The 17619-nt window shown below is 46.8% G+C and overlaps 1 protein-coding gene across 2 annotated transcripts in view; it reads left to right on the forward strand.

The window, feature by feature from the left end:
• COL8A2 (collagen type VIII alpha 2 chain) overlaps positions 1-17619 on the forward strand; it is a 334138-nt gene that overhangs the window by 287548 nt on the left and 28971 nt on the right. For both annotated transcript variants that reach the window (XM_060784544.2, XM_067473714.1), the window contains one exon: positions 3371-3554. In XM_060784544.2, coding sequence (XP_060640527.1) covers positions 3392-3554 — 163 coding nt within the window. In that variant the 5' untranslated portion in view covers positions 3371-3391. The remainder of the gene's footprint in view (positions 1-3370; positions 3555-17619) is intronic.

Here is a 17619-nt window from a genome sequence, read left to right on the forward strand (position 1 = left end):
GCTTGGTTGAAAGGCTACTTACTTAGGCAGAGGCGGCCCTAGGTAATTTTCAATGGTAAGCAACCAATCATTGATATATATTTTCTGTTTGTCGTGGGAGTTCTGTGTGCCATATTTGATTCAATTCCATCATTGGTGGAGTTCAGAATGCTCTTTGATTGTAGGTGAACTATACATCCCAGTAACTACACTTGCCGCACTTGCTCCCTTGCCTGGCCCGCTTGGAGTTCGGAGGCATGCCTGAAGACCCCAGCATGTGCACCAAAAGTCACCTCTTCTCCTGACTTTCTCCTCAGCCATTGGAACCAAGAGAGAGAGAGAGAGAGAGAGAGAGAGAGAGGTGGAGATGCCCACCTTTCCTGAGCAAAGGAGGGAGCAGAGGTGGGAGATACCTCCAGCCGGAGGGGCTCTTTCTCTCTCTCTCGGTCCCAATGGCTGAAGAGAAAGTCAGGAGAAGAGGCGACTTTTGGTACGCACGCTGGGGTCTTCAGACAAGCCTCTGGACCCGAAGCGGGCCAGCATGGCAGCTCCACCCCTTGGCCCACCCGCGGATTGGGGAGAGGAGAGGAGGCGGGTGGAGCGCCGGGGGATTTGGAAAGGGAGCTGGTCATGGGGAAGGGATCGAACGCGGAGAACGATTGAGTGCCGGCTCTGCTCGCGCACCCGTGGCCGGGTGGAGCAGGAACAAGAGGGGCTAGGCGAGGCTCAAGGGCCTGGCCCCTTTGGGAAGAGGATCGCCCGGCAGCGAGGCAAGAAAGCCAAGGCTCCCCCCGGATTGCTAGGGCTGTTGTGAGCTGAGGGGGCACTCCTCAAGTGGCGGTCGAGGGGCATTTACAAAGGCGCCTCTGTGCCCCTGGCAAAAAAAAGTGTTCTGCGACCACTTACTTCGCGTAATGGACGAGCCGCCACTGTACTTAGGCAATCCCTCGTTGGCCGAGTAGGATAGTCTTCCAGGATTCTTGTGGGTCAGTAGGTGACTGTGGAGCCCTATTCTAGACCTTCATCATCTCCCGCAGTGAGGGCATTGGTTTCCAGGTGGAAGGCGGTCTCGGTCGAGGTTGGCTTGACACGCTTTCCTCTTAGCATGTTTCTCTCTTTCACCCTCTATTCATGACTCTTCAAATTCTGCAGCACTGCTGGTCACAGCTGACCTCCAGCTGCAACTGCAGCACTGAAGGGCCAGGGCTTCCCAGTTCTATGCCAGAGTTTTTAAGGTTGGCTTTGAGCCCGTCTTTAAATCTCTTTTCCTGTCCACCAACATTCCATTTTCTGTTCTTGAATTCGGAGTAGAGCAACTGCTTTGGGAGACGGTGGTCAGGCATCCGGACAACGTGACCAGTTCAGTGGAGTTGATGGCAGAGGACCATGGCTTCAGTGTGATCCATCATTTCCTCTGCTTCCTTGCAGAGTCTATATTTGGGGTCTGTCGTCGACTTTTCAATTCTGGCTTTGACAGCATTGGTTCTAATGGCTTGTTCTTGGGCTGCCAGAATCAGGCCCTCCATCTCCTTTTTCAGAGTTCCATTTGTGGGCCATAGCCATGTTTTTCCTTGTCAATTTTTCTCTCAATTTTTCCCAGGAACTGTCCATGGAGAGCCTTCTTTTGCCAGTTTTCTCTTCTGCTCTGCATTGTATTTTTACAGTATTCTCTCTTTGTCTTTTGCACATGAAGCAGTTTACTATTTATTTATTTATTTATTTCCGTCACTTTTACCCCGCCCTTTTCACCCCCGGGGGGGGGGGGACTCAGGGCGGCTTACAGAGGAAGGCACAATTCGATGCCTTTATCACATATACATACATATATAAACAAATTAAACAATTACAAATTAAAAATTTAAAAACATCAATACACATTAATACAATAACACAGCAGTAGGTTAATCCTGAGTTCAGCGTTCGAAGTTTCATAAGTCCATTCCATCTTGACAAGTTCCAGCTCGTCTTTAGGTTTTTCTTTAGCTGCCCGGGTGTCCAAATGCCTGGTCCCATATCCAGGTTTTCAATTTTTTCCTAAATGAAAGAAGGGACGTTGCCGATCTAATTTCCCCGGGGAGGGAGTTCCATAGGTGGGGGGCCACCACCGAGAAGGCCCTGCTCCTCGTCCCGGCCAACCTCACTTGTGATAAAGGCGGGGTCGAGAGCAGGGCCTCCCCAGAAGATCTTAGGTTCCGAGGTGGGACGTAGAGGGAGATCCGTTCGGACAGATACACTGGGCCGGAACCGTATAGGGTTTTATAGGTCAAAACCAGCACTTTGAATTGTGCTCGGAATTGGATCGGCAGCCAGTGGAGCTGACACAACAGGGGGGTGGTGTGCTCCCTGTATGTCGCTCCGGTGAGCAATCTGGCTGCCTCCCGTTGGACTAGTTGGAGTTTCCGAGCAGTCTTCAAAGGCAGCCCCACGTAGAGTGCGTTGCAGTAATCCAGTCGGGATGTAACAAGAGCGTGGACCACCGTGGCCAAGTCCGACTTCCCAAGGTACTACTATTGACTTCCCTCAATGTTGGTTCTTGACTGCCTTTCACAGTGCGTGTTTCTCTTCTTCTACTGTTCATTTCACTTGCAGAAGCCCTCTGCCTCCTGATTTTCTGGGCAGGTCAAGTCTGTTGACATCACCACGCGGGTGTAATGAGTAGTGGATTGTCATCAGTTTTCTTGTTTTTCTACCCAGATCATCTAGCTCTACTTGTGTCTAGTTCACAATTCCAGCAATGTATCTAATGAATGGGATGGCCCAGGGGTCGATAGCCTTGGTCGTATTTCCACCATTTAATTTACTCTTCAAAACCTTTCTGACTCTTTGGATATATTCTTTGCTGACCACATTTTTCACATGTCCATGCTTGATATTGTCCAATTGTAGTACGCCCAGATATTTATAGGCTTCAGGCTGATTGCATTTTATAGTTTGTCCATTATTATTATTATTATTATTATTATTATTATTATTATTTCACTATCTTATGCATTTTTCAGGTTATGCATTTCTAATGCCATTTATCAGGAAAACTAATTGTTAGCATTACAATTGTAGAAATGGGTCAATCAGAATGTGTGCCAAATTTAGTTCAGATCCATCATTGGCGGGATTCACACTTCAACTCCCATCTATCACTTCCCCCTGAAATCCTACCAGTATTTTAAGTAGAATCATGAAGGATATGTATACCATGTTTCATCCAGATCTACCATGGATGAAATGCTGCATTTCAGATGTCAGAAAGAACCAATGACTGCAGAGCAGAAGAATTTGGGTGTCAAGGGACTTGGATCAGAAGTGTACTCGCTTCTCCTCACATGTCAACAAGACCCATTGCCCAGCTTTGAGATACCCACCATGTGACTCTGTTTTCCTCTTTCCTCTCTAGAGAGACTACCGAGACTCCACGATGCTCCAGGAAGTGACCCTGTGGCTGCTGCTCATGGCTCTTGGCATCTCCGCAGTGGCGGGGGGTGGCGCCGGAGGAGGGTACCCACAGATCAAGTACATGCAACCCGTGATGAAAGGACCCCTTGGCCCTCCGTTTCGGGAAGGCAAAGGGCAGTACATAGGTAAGTCGGAGGATTTGGAGCACGAGGTGGAAGTTTTGTAGCTTGCCGGAAGCAAATTCGGAGAGCAGACTGAGGGGGTTTTGACTTGAAAGACAAATGGCTTATAGCCATGTAAGTTTCATTTCTGATATGCTCTTTTGCTTCTGTATGCATGTATGTCTTGGGGACAGTCCGTGATGTTTGGCAGCCTAAACCAAAGGACCAAGTAATATTGCATTTTCCTTTTGACACATTACTTACTTAGGCGATCCATCGTTGGCCGAGTAGGATAGTCTTCCAGGATCAGTATTCTGGTGGGTCCGTAGGTGACTGTGGAGCCCTATTCTTGATCTGCATCTTCTTCCGCAGTGAGGGCATTGGTTTCCAAGTGGAAGGCGGTCTCGGTCGGGGTTGGCTTGATGCGCCTTCCTCTTGGCACATTTCTCCCTTTCGCCCTCCATTCGTGCCTCTTCAAATTCTGCAGCACTGCTGGTCACAGCTGACCTCCAGCTGGAGTGCTCAAGGGCCAGGGCTTCCCAGTTCTCAGTGTCTATGCCAGAGTTTTTAAGGTTGGCTTTGAGCCCATCTTTAAATCTCTTTTCCTGCCCACTAACATTCCATTTTCCGTTCTTAAGTAGAGCAACTGCTTTGGGAGACGGTGGTCGGGCATCCGGACAACGTGGCCGGTCCAGCAGAGTTGATGGAGGAGGACCATCGATTCAGTGCTGGTGGTCTTTGCTTCTTCCAGCACGCTGACGTTTGTCCGCTTGTCTTCCCAAGAGATTTGCATGATTTTCCAGAGGCAGCGCTGATGGAATCGTTCCAGGAGTTGCATGTGACGTCTGTAGACAGTCCACGTTTCGCAGACATATAGCAGGGTTGGGAAGACAATAGCTTTATAAACAAGCACCTTCGTATCCCTATGGATGTCCCAGTCCTCAAACACTCTCTGCTTCATTGGGAAAAATGCTGCACTTGCAGAGCTCAGGCGATGTTGTATTTCGGTGTCGATGTTGACTTTGGTGGAGAGGTGGCTGCCAAAGTAGCGGAAATGGTCAACATTTTCTAATGTTATACCATTAAGCTATATCTCTGGCATTAGAGAGGGATTGGCTGGTGACTTCTGGAAGAGCACTTTGGTTTTCTTGATGTTCAATGACAGGCTGAGAATCTCGTATGCTTCTGCGAAGGTGTTTAGAGTGGCTTGTAGATCTTCTTCTGAATGCGCACAGACGACACCTAGAATTCTATGATATACCAGATTGATCTAAATACAAAACAAAGCATCCTTGGTATCTGCTGGGGTTTGGTTCCAGGACTCCTTATGGATACTCAAAATAAGGGGATGCTCAATAGTATACAACCGTGAATAAAAATCGTGTCCCTTAAACAATCGGGCTAAATCTGTTGGGAACAGCAACTTCCCAAGTCTGTCACTATTTGTTTGTTGATGTATATACAGTAATTACTAACCTGTATTCTATGTGTGTGTTGATTTGCCAGTTTGACTTACCTCTTTAGTGTGGGAGGGGTTATAGATATGTGATTGTACTGAGCATGTGCAGACTCAGGACTCCATTTTTGTATTTCGTATGCTTTTTAGACCTCGGTGGAGGTGGGTGTGTGTTTGGACTGTAGTAGAGAAGTATGACTTTTACACTTCAGTGACTTCATTATACAAGTTTCGACTATATCTATAGGCTTAAAGACACTGGACTATGGGTTAGTAGGCTGAATATATACAAGAAGTTTGTTAGTAAACCTAGATGTTATTTATATTGTCGAAGGCTTTCATGGCCAGAATCACTGGGTTGTTGTAGGTTTTTCCGGGCTATATGGCCATGTTCTAGAGGCATTCTCTCCTGATGTTTCGCCTGCATCTATGGCAAGTATCCTCAGAGGTAGTGAGGTCTGTTGGAAGTAGGAAAATGGGTTTATATATCTGTGGAATGACCAGGGTGGGACAAAGGACTCTTGTCTGTTGGAGCTAGGTGTGAATGTTTCAACTGACCACCTTCATTAGCATTTGATGGCCTGGCAGTGCCTGGGGCAATCTTTTGTTGAGAGGTGATTAGATGTCCCTGATTGTTTTTCCTCTGCTGTTTTGCTGTTGTAATTTTAGAGTTTTTTAATACTGGTAGCCAGATTTTGTTCATTTTCAAGGTTTCCTCCTTTCTGTTGAAATTGTCCACATGCTTGTGGATTTCAATGGTTTCTCTGTGTAGTCTGACATGGTGGTTGTTGGAGTGATCCAGCATTTTTGTGTTCTCAAATAATATGCTGTGTCCAGGTTGGTTCATCAAGTGCTCTGCTATGGCTGACTTATCTGGTTGAAGTAGTCTGCAGTGCCTTTCATGTTCCTTGATTCGTGTTTGGGCAATGCTGCGTTTGGTGGTCCCTATGTAGACTTGTCCACAGCTGCATGGTATACGGTAGACTCCTGCAGAAGTGAGAGGATCCCTCTTGTCCTTTGCTGAACGTAGCATTTGTTGGATTTTCTTGGTGGGTCTGTAGATAGTTTGTATGTTGTGTTTCCTCATCAGCTTCCCTATGCGGTCAGTGGTTCCCTTGATGTATGGCAAGAACACTTTTCCTCTGGGTGGATCTTCATCTTGACTCTCGTGGCTTGTTCTTGGTCTTGCAGCTCTTCTGATGTCTGAGGTGGAGTATCCATTGGCCTGGAGAGCCCAGTTGAGGTGGTTCAGTTCATCTTGGAGGAGGTGGGGTTCGCAGATTCTTTTTGCACGGTCTGCCAAGGCTTTAATGGTGCTTCTTTTTTGACTTGGGTGATGGTTGGAGTTTTTATGTAGATATCTATCTGTGTGTGGGGGTTTTCTGTAAACGGTGTGACCCAATTGTTGATCTGGTTTACGGATGACTAGGACATCTAGAAAAGGCAGTTTTCCTTCATTTTCTTTTTCCATGGTGAATTGGATGTTTGGGTGGATGCTGTTAAGATGGTTCTTCTTTAGTTCTTTTGCTGCAGCAACAAAAAAGCCCACGATATGGTTCAGATATGTGGATGACACTTTCACCATTTGGAGACATGGAGAAGAAGAACTAAACAGGTTCCTGGACCATCTTAACAGCACTCAGGTTAAATCACTCAGCAACTGAACTTGCTGACCAAATGGCTGGTAGTTCGAATCCGGGTAGCGGGGTGAGCTCCCATTGTTAGCTCCAGCCAACCTGAAAACATGCAAATGAGAGTAGATCAATAGGTACCACTCCAGCAGGAAGGTGATGATGTTCCATGCAGCTATGCCAGCCACCTTGTTGGTGTCTACGAACAACACCGGCTCTTTGGCTAAGAAATGAAGATGAGCACCAACCCCCAGAGTCGGACACAACTGGATTTAATGTTAAGAGGAAACCTTTACCTTTACTATATGCAGTATATGATGGCAGAAAGCAGGGGGGATAGAATTGCTTTTCTTTCTTTCTTTCTTTCTTCGAAGTTGCCAGTTTCCTCCTTCAAATCACAAACTTGCAATGGAAAGAATATAGTGTGCAGTTTCTGTAAGGTAACCAAGGCAGAGCCTGTTAACCCGTTCTCAGGGGCGACTCATCCATTATGCGAAGTAAGTGGTCGCAGAACACTTTTTTTTTGCCAGGGGCGCAGAGGCACCTCTGTAAATGCCCCTCGACTGCCACTTGAGGAGCGCACCCTCAGCTCACAACAGCCCAAGCAGTCCGGGGGGAGCCTCGGCTTTCTTGCCTCGCTGCCGGGCGATCCTCTTCCCAAAGGGGCCGGGCCCTTGAGCCTCGCCTAGCCCCTCTCGTTCCTGCTCCACCCGGACACTGGGTGCGCGAGCAGAGCTGGCGCTCAATCGTTCTCTGTGTTCGATCCCTTCCCCATGACCGGCTTCCTTTCCCGATCCCCCGGCGCTCCACCCGCCTCCTCTCCTCTCCCCAATCTGCAGGTGGGCCAAGGGGCGGAGCCGCCATGCCTGGCCCGCTTCGGGTCTGGAGGCGTGTCTGAAGACCCCAGCGTGCGCACCAAAAGTCGCCTCTTCTCCTGACTTTCTCTTCAGCCATTGGGACCAAGAGAGAGAGAGAGCCCCTCCAGCTGGAGGTATCTCCCACCTCCGCTTCCTCCTTTGTTTTTGCGCCTACCTTCAGGAAAGGTGGGCATCTCCACCTCTCTCTCTCTCTCTCTCTCTCTCTCGGTCCCAATGGCTGAGGAGAAAGTCAGGAGAAGAGGTGACTTTTGGTGCACACGCCGGGGTCTTCAGGTACGCCTCCGGACCCAAAGCGGGCCAAGCAAGGGAGCAAGTGCGGCAAGTGTAGTTACTGGGATGTATAGTTCACCTACAATCAAAGAGCATTCTGAACTCCACCAATGATGGAATTGAACCAAATTTGGCACACAGAACTCCCATGACAAACAGAAAATATATATCAATGATTGGTTGGGGGGGGGCACAAAAATACTGTTTGCTTACCGTTGAACATTACCTAGGGCCGCCTCTGCCCATTCTCCCATTCAGAAACCCTCCCTTTTTCACCCCCTTACTTCATTGCGTGGGCTTCAAAAGGAAGTCCTAACTGTTTGCTTCAACCCGCATTACAAATGTAGGACAAGTCACAAGCAAAAGAGGCACTTTGTCTAATGAATGTGTCCAAGCCAAACAAGTCACCTTTTGTTTTGTCTTAAGAGGTGGAACACAATCCCCAGCATCCTTTACCCGTCTCTTGGCTTGGATGGGTTTGCATTGGCGGAGGGGCAGAGGAACGTGTCTCCCGAGTGCCTCCATGGATTGGCTCACCGTCATCTTCACGCAGGTGTCGGTTTGGCTTGGACAGAAAAAGCTGGTGTGCTTTTCAGCTGAGAAGAAAAGCCATAAAATCAGACAGCCACCCAGAGAGGAGAGGAAATGGGGGCCCGGCCTGGCAGGACAGTGTTTTCTGATGTAGACTTGCATTTGGGGTTTCTCTTTTCCTTTAGGGTTCCTACTGGGGACACAGGCAGTTGGAGACAGGATTTCAAACACGGCGGATGTGCCAGCATAAAATTCCCTTTAGTAAGATTGTGAAAGCGGGTTTTGTTTATATTCTGTCGGATTAAAACTAGCACATAGTTTGATTAGTGGCTTTAGTTGGGGTAACTCTATTTTGGTTTGTGGATAGAGATGTTTTTCCCCCACCCAAACATTATTTATTTATTTTATTTAGAGCTTTTATAACCCGGTCTTCTCGACCTCCGAAGAGGGACTCAGGCCGGTTCACAACAAGATTCATAAACAACTAGCTGTCCCCTGCCACGCGTTGCTGTGGCTCAGTCTGGTGATCAGGAAAATAAAGTAATGCGAAAGTGTTGGTTTCTAATATATGTAATTTCTTTCTGCTTGCGGGTAAACGGTATTTCTTGCTGTTTCTTTGTCAGTGTTGATGTGGAGAGTGTCTGGTTTGCCCACCCTGGAACATGCAGCATATCATAGTCCTTCTTTAAGGGTCTCTTTAAAATCTATGATACTATATCTGTGTGTGTGTGTGTGAGAATCATATCTATCTATCTATCTATCTATCTATCTATCTATCTATCTATATTTATGACTGGATGGCTCTTTGTCAGGAGGGCTCTGATTACATTTTCTTGCCCTGGTGAAGAGAGTTGGACTGACTGGCCTTAAGTATTTTCTGTTGGTCATGGGAGTTCTGTGTGGGAAGTTTGCCCCAATTCTGTCGTTTGTGGGATTCAGAATGCTCTTTGATTGTAGGTGAACTATAAATTCCAGTAACTACAAATCCCAAATGTCAAGGTCTATTTCCCCCAAACTCCATCTGTGTTCATATTTAGGCATATGGAATATTTGTGTCAAGTTTGGTCCAGATCCATCATTGTTTGAATCCACAGTGCTCTCTGAATGTAGGTGAACTACAACTCCCGAACTCAAGGTCAAACCCTTCCACTGTTTTCTGTTGGTCATGGGAGTCCTGTATGCCATATTTGGTTCAATTCCATCATTGGTGGAGTTCAGAATGCTCTTTGATTGTAGGTGTACTATAAATCCCAGCAACTACAACTCCCAAATGTCAAGGTCTAGTTTCCCCAAACTCCATCAGTGTTCACATTTGGGCGTATTGAGTATTTGTGCCAAGTTTGGTCCAGATCCATCATTGTTTGAGTCCACAGTGATCTCTGGATGTGGGTGAACTATAACTCCCAAACTCAAGGTCAATACCCACCAAACACTTCCAATATCTTCTGTTCGTCATGGGAGTTCTGTGTGCCAAGTTTGGTACTATTCCATCATTGGTGGAGTTCAGAATGCTTTTTGATTGCAGGTGAACTATAAATCCCAACAACTACAACTCCCAAATGACAAAATCATAATTTTTGAGTGATGGTCACTCCTTGTGTTGTGAGACGTTTTGTTGTCAAATTTGGTGCGATGTCGTTCATTGGTTCTTTGGTTTTTAAGGAACTCATTATGCACAGAGCATTTTTTTTTATATATAGATAGTATAAAAACATCACACTTCATAATACACTAATCCATAAAATACATCAAAATAGAAACATATAATTACATAAGGCCAAGTCGTCAGAATGAAATCACAATTCAACACCATCCGTCCGTGTGGTCAAGAGTTATTGACTCACTCATCAAATGCTATATTCCAAAGCCAAGTTTTCACCAGCTTTCTAAAAGTCAGGAGAGAAGGGGCAGTTCTAATCTCCAGTGGGAGAGAGTTCCAGAGCCGAGGGGCCACCAACGAGAAGGCCCTGTCCCTCGTCCCTACCAGGCGCGCTTGCGAGGGTGGTGGGACCGAGAGCAGGGCCCCTCCAGACGATCTTAACAACCTTGATGGTTCATAGGGAAGAATCTGTTCGGACAGGTAAACTGGGCCGGAGTCGTTTAGGGATTTATAGGTCAACACCAGCACTTTGAATTGTGCTCGGAAGCTAATTGGCAGCCAGTGGAGCTGGTGCAGCAGAGGACTAGTATGCTCCCTGTACCCCACTCCTGTTAGTAATCTGGCTGCCGCTCGTTGGACTAATTGCAGCTTCCAGGCAGTCTTCAGGGGCAACCCCACGTAGAGAGCATTGCAGTAGTCTATACAGGATGTATAGGAAGAACATCCTGATGGTAAGAGCTTTCCAAATGTGGAATACGTTGCATCAGAGTCTTGTGGAGTCTCCTTCTTTGGAGGTTTGTGTGGCTTTGATTGGAGTGCTTTGATTGGGTGTTTGGCCCTTGTAGTCTCTTCCAACTCTGAGAGTCTATGGAACCTGGTAGCCTTATAGTAGGTTGTTACAGTTAAGTCGTAACAGGATCAAGTATGTGTGTGTGTGTTAAAGAAAACCTTATGCTGTTAATTATTATGTGCAGCTGATAATGTAGGTCAACTAGCAAGTTTGGACCACACCCGGTGGGGTATAACTATTTGGTTTTTAGTTCAGTTTTTGATCTGAGGTGCCTTTTGCTCAACCTTTTCTACTGCTCTCTCATTTGGATGAAGATGAAGAAGCCTTATTTTTGTATTGCTTACAAAGACTGTGTAAGCTTGTTGCACTGTTTGTAACATTGCAAGTTTATGTTTTCACTCTGCTGATAAGAGTAAAGTTTTTCTGTTCCTTTTCCTCTTGCCTGGGTGCAATGTTATTGGGTCTTCTTCATTGGACTTGACTGAGATACGCTTAACACAACACAGATATGTGCAAACCCAGGCCCGGGGACCAGATGCGGCCCCTTGGGCTCTTTTCTCAGCCCCTCCTCTCTCTCACCATCCTATCCTTTCCTCCTTTCTTTCCTTCCTTCCTCCTTCCCTCCTTCCTTACCTCTCTCCTTCTTCCTCCCTCATTCCTTTCCCTTCCTTCCTTCCTTCCTTCCTTCCTTCCTTCCTTCCTTCCTTTTTTCCTTCTTTCCTCCCTTCTTCCCTCTTTTTCCTTCCTTCCTTCCTTTCTCCCTTCCTCTCTCCTTCGCTCCCTTCCTTCCCTTTTGTCTTTCCTTCCTTCTCTCCTTCCTCCCTCCCTTCCCCCCCCCCCCCCCATTCCCTCACACCCTTTCCTCCTTTCTTCTCTTTTGTCTTTCCTTCACTGGAAACATTTAAAAAGAACCTCAAAACCTGGCGTTTCCGCTGCGCCTTTGGCGAGTAGGTACTCAGCATGATATTTTATACCCCCTCCAATCTGTGTGTTTTATGAGTTCCATTTAAACTTCCTGCTCCGATTTTATCTCATCATAGTCTGTTAATTGCTTATTATTATTATTATTATTCGTTATATGTGGCCCGTCCATTGTCATCTCTATCGTGATTGTATCTATTGGAATTTTTATTATTACTATTATTATTTTAATGTCATTTTGATAATGTTGTCTGATGTATATGCTTTGATTTTATTGCTGTATTATGTTGTCTGGGCTTGGCCCCATGTAAGCTGCTCTGAGTCCCCATCGGGGTACAGAGGCGGCCCTAGGTAATTTTCAACGGTAAGCAAGCAGTATTTTGGCGCCCCTCCCCAACCAATCATTGATATATATATTTTCTGTTTGTCGTGGGAGTTCTGTGTGCCATATTCGGTTCAATTCCATCATTGGTGGAGTTCAGAATGCTCTTTGATTGTAGGTGAAATATAACTACACTTGCCGCATTTGCTCCCTTGCCTGGCCCGCTTTGGGTCCGGAGGCATGCCTGAAGACCCCGGCGTGTGCACCAAAAGTCACCTCTTCTCCTGACTTTCTCCTCAGCCATTGGGACTAAGAGAGAGAGAGAGAGAGAGAGAGAGACAGAAATGGAGATGCCCACCTTTCCTGAAGGTAGGCACAAAAACAAAGGAGGGAGTGCTCTCTCTCTCTCTCTCTCTCTCTCGGTCCCAATGGCTGAAGAGAAAGTCAGGAGAAGAAGCAACTTTTGGTGCGCACACTGGGGTCTTCAGACACGCCTCCGGACCCAAAGCGGGCCAGGCGCGGCAGCTCCTCCCCTTGGCCCACCCGCGGATTGGGGAGAGGAGAGGAGGCGGGTGGAGAGCCGGGGGATCGGGAAAGGGAGCCAGTCATGGGGAAGGGATTTAACGCGGAGAATGATTGAGCGCCGGCTCTGCTCGCGCACCCAGTGGCTACGTGGAGCAGGAACGATAGGGGCTAGGCGAGGCTCAAGGGCCCGGTCCCTTTGGGAAGAGGATCACCCGGCAGCGAGGCAAGAAAGCCAAGGCTCCCCCCGGACTGCTAGGGCTGTTGTGAGTTGAGGGGGCGCTCCTCAAGTAGCAGTCGAGGGGCATTTACAGAGGCGCCTCTGCGCCCCTGGCAAAAAAAAGTGTTCTGCGACCGCTTACTTCGCGTAATGGACGAGCCGCCCCTGGCGGAGTTGAAATAAAGTTGTTTATTATTATTATTATTATTATTATTATTATTTCCTTCCTCTCTTTCCTCGCTCCCTCTTCTCCCTTCATTCCCTTCCTTCCATCCATCCATCCATCCATCCTTCTCTTCCTCCCTTTCTTCCTTCCTTTCTTCTTTTTTCTTTCCTCCTTGGGTATGTTTATCTGGGAGAGGAAATGGTTGAGAGGGAACATGAGAGGGAGCAATAGTTTCAATGGCACAGAAAGAGATTTGACTGAAAAGATTAGGAAGAACTTCCTGGAGAGTAGCATAGGCTGCCTCGGAGTGTGGTGGAGTCTCCTTCTCTGGAGGCTTTTCAGCCAAGGCAGTCTATTGGGAGTGCTTTGATTGTGCCTTTCTGCATGGTCAGGGGGTTGGACTGGATGGTCCTTGGAGGTTTCTTCCAACTCTAGGATTCTGTATCAGAAGTAGGCAATACGGAGTTTAATGGATGCACTTTTATCTCCCGTCCATCATCTCATCCTGACCAAGACCAACTCTTCCAAGATCCAAATGTTTCCCATCTTTCCTTCACTTTCTGCCACAAAAAAGAAAAGGAAATGATTTTGTCATTTGAGAGTTGTAGTTGCTGGGATTTATAATTCACCTACAATCAAAGAGCATTCTGAACTCCACCAACAATGGATCGGCGCAAACTTGGCATACAGAACTTCCATGACCAACAGAAAATACTGGAAGAGTTCGGTGGGCATTGACCTTGAGTTTGGGAGTTGTAGTTCACCTACATCCAGAGAGCCCTGTGGACTCAAACAATGATGGATGTGGACTAGACTTGGCTCAAATACTCAATATGCCCAAATGTGAACACTGGTAGAGTTAGGGGGAAATAGACCTTGACATTTGGGAGTTGTAGTTGCTGGGATTTATAGTTCACCCACAATCAAAGAGCATTCTGAACCCCACCAACAATAGAATTGGGCCAAACGTCCCACACAGAACCCCCATGACTGTCAGAGTTTTATATTGTTTATGTCATTTCTTAAGTGTAAAATGGGTAAGTGATTGTAAGAATTATGTCCAATCATTGTATGACCAGCAACAATCAAGCCACCTGTGGGAGCTGAGGTACTACTAATAGAGACCAAGTACATTGTATTACTTGAGGTTGGAGGTGTAAGGTTGGAGGTTTGAGTTTTGAGGCTGAAGGTTGGAGGTTGGAAAGAGGCTGGAAAGAGGTTGGCTGAAGGTTTGGAATTGCTGGAGGTGTATTATTGCTGCAACGTCTGAAGAACAAGACTGTGGCGTCTTACCCAAGGACCCTGCTTTATTTGTGAATATCTTTATATAAATATTTCTTTGCGAGAAGACAGTTTGTTTTCTGTTGGGTTTTTCTTCTTGGACGAAGGGGCGCCACTTCTGCAGAAGGGGTTGAATGTTTGGATCCCCAGTTTGACAGCAGCGACATGGGTTATGGGCCCAGTACCAGCAGCCCCGTCTAGGAGACTCTAAAGCCCAGAATTCCTAAAGACTGTCTAGTGTTGTGTTTGTTCAGAGAACATGTCTCAAAGTGGGAGTGGTAGTTTGCCACTAGAGAGACTGAATTCTTCAAACTACTCGTCGTGGGCAGTGGACAGAAAATACTGTGATTGTTGTAGGTTTTTCAGGCTGTATGGCCATATTCTAGAAGCATTCTCTCCTGACATTTTGCCTACATCCGTGGCAATCATCCTCAGAGGTTGTGAGGTCCTCAGAACCTCTGAGGATGCTTGCGACAGATGCAGGCGAAACGTCAGGAGAGAATGCTTCTAGAACAGTGGTTCTCAACCTTCCTAATGCCGTGACCCCTTAGTACAGGTCCTCATGTTGTGGTGACCCCCAACCATAATGTTATTTTCGTTGCTACTTCACAACTGTAATTTTGCTACTGTTATGATTCGTAATCTAAATATCTGATATGCAGGATGTATTTTCAGTCACTGGAACAAATTTGGCACAAATACCCAATACGCCCAAATTTGAATACTGGTGAGGTTGGGGGTGATTGATTTTGTCATTTGGTAATGCTGGAGTTGCTGGGATTTATAGTTAACCTAAAATCAAAGAGCCTTCTGAACTCCACCAGTGATGGAATTGAATCAAACTTGACACACAGAAGAGAAAATACTAGGAAGGTCTGGTGGACATTGACCTTGAGTTTTTTGGAGTTGTAGTTCACCTACGTCCAGAGAACACTGTGGACTCAAGCAATGATGGATCTGGATCAAACTTGGCACAAATACTCAATATGCCCAAATGTGAACACTGGTAGAGTTTGGAGAAAATAGACCTTGCCATTTGGGAGTTGTAATTGTTGGGATTTATAGTTCACCCACAATGAAATAGCATTCTGAACCCCACCGATAGAACTGGACCAAACTTTCCACACCGAACCCCCATGATCAACAGAAAATACTGTTTTCTGATGGTCTTTGGCAACCCCTTTAACACCCCCTCGCGACCCCCACAGGGGTCCCGACCCCCAGGTTGCGAAATGCTCTTCTAGAATATGGCCATACAGCCCGAAAAACCTACAACAACCCATAATTAATAATAATAATAATAAACTTTATTTATTCCCTGCCACCATCTCTCCAAGCCCAACAACACATCAATAAAAACAAAAGGCAGTAAACAAAAAACAATAAATACAATACAATTAATATAAACCACATATAAACAATAACCAACAAACAGTAACACACAAGGATTTAAAAACCTGTGGCCGGGCCAAATGTAATAGCTAAGAATTAAAAAATAAACGCTGAGCATGAACGGGGTAGGATATATCTGGTATAGACCATGGTATCCTTCTGGGACGCCTCGCGGGAATGGGCCTTGGAGGAACTGTTCTGCAGTGGCTCCGGTCCTTCCTCGAGGGTCGATCTCAGAAGGTGTTATTGGGAGACACCTGTTCTGCCCCACAACCATTGTCTTGTGGGGTTCCTCAGGGTTCCATCTTGTCTCCTATGTTGTTTAACATCTACATGAAGCCGTTGGGGGAGATCATCCGGAGTTTCGGGGTACGGTGTCATCTGTACGCAGATGATGTCCAACTCTGTCACTCCTTTCCACCTGCTACTAAGGAGGCTGTCGAGGTCCTGAACCGGTGCTTGGCCACTGTAACGATCTGGATGAGGGCGAACAAATTGAAACTGAATCCAGGCAAGACAGAGGTACTCCTGGTCAGTCGTAAGGCCGAACAGGGCATAGGGTTACAGCCTGTGTTGGACGGGGTTACACTCCCCCTGAAGACGCAGGTTCGCAGCTTGGGTGTGATCCTGGATTCATCGCTGAGCCTGGAACCCCAGGTTTCGGCGGTGACCAGGGGAGCATTCGCACAATTAAAACTTGTGCGCCAGCTGCGCCCGTATCTTGGGAGGTCTGACTTGGCCACGGTAGTCCACGCGCCGGTTACATCCCGTATAGACTACTGCAACGCTCTCTACGTGGGGTTGCCTATGAAGACTGCTCGGAAGCTACAAATGGTCCAACGATCGGCAGCCAGGTTGTTAACAGGAGCGGCACTCAGGGAGCACACCACTCCTCTGTTGCGCCAGCTCCACTGGCTGCCAATTTGCTACCGGGCACAATTCAAAGTGCTGGCTTTAGCCTTTAAAGCTCTAAACAGTTCTGGCCCGACCTATCTGTCCGAACGCATCACCCCCTATGAACCAATTAGGACATTAAGATCGTCCGGGGAGGCCCTGCTCTCGATCCCGCCAGCCTCACAAGCACGGCTGGTGGGGACAAGAGACAGGGCCTTCTCAGTGGTGGCCCCTCGGCTGTGGAACGCCCTTCCCGCAAACATTAGATCGACCCCCTCCCTGTTGGCGTTCAGGAGAAGAGTAAAGACCTGGCTCTTTGAACAGGCGTTTAATTAAGTAGTGCAACCTACTGATTGATCTTGGAACTTGGAATGATGGACGAGGAGATCGGATTATGATTTTACTGATGAGACGTGATGGATTAGTTATTTAGATGTATAGATGTATAGATGTTATATGGATGTTCTGTTGTATTGTTATATTGATGTAGTTGCTTTAGTTACTGTTTTAAATGCTGATGTAGTGCACCTTGTATATTGTTCTGGCTGTAAACCGCACTGAGTCGCCTACGGGCTGAGAGAGTGCGGTATACAAGTAAAGTAAATAAATAAATAAATATAGGGTTTTAAAAGAGATGAGGGAGTGCAGTGATTCCGGCCATGATAGCCTTTGATAATACAGAAAATACTTTGTTTTCTGATGATTCATTGTCGAAGGCTTTCATGGCTGGAATCACTAGGTTCTTGTGGGGTTTTTGGGCTATAGGGCCATGTTCCAAAGGCATTTCTCCTGACGTTTCGCCTGCATCTATGGCAAGCATCGTCAGAGGTAGTGAGGTGGTGTTTGGCGACCCCTCTGATACCCCCTCACGAACCCTCCCCCCAGGGGTCCCGAACCCCAGTTTGAGAAACACTATCTTTAATTCCTTTTCTTTCCCTCTACTCCTGGCTTGAAATGGGTGTCTTTTAATTCAATTATTTTAAGTCGGATCACAAGAGATCTGTGTGCCAAGTCTGGTCCAGATCCATCAAGCCACGGAGGAGCCTTTGTGGTACAAACCAACCAACCAACATACATACTTTGACTTTTTCATCAAGAGCTTAGATCGGTGCATGTGGTACGGAAGAAGGTTAAACCCACGCATCTCTCCGCTGAGTCGCATTAAACAGAGGAAAGGTCTCTTTTTTCTTTCTTTTCCCCTTCTGCCTTTTCCAG

Source organism: Anolis sagrei, chromosome X (assembly GCF_037176765.1).
Source record: "Anolis sagrei isolate rAnoSag1 chromosome X, rAnoSag1.mat, whole genome shotgun sequence".
NCBI lineage: Eukaryota > Metazoa > Chordata > Lepidosauria > Squamata > Dactyloidae > Anolis > Anolis sagrei.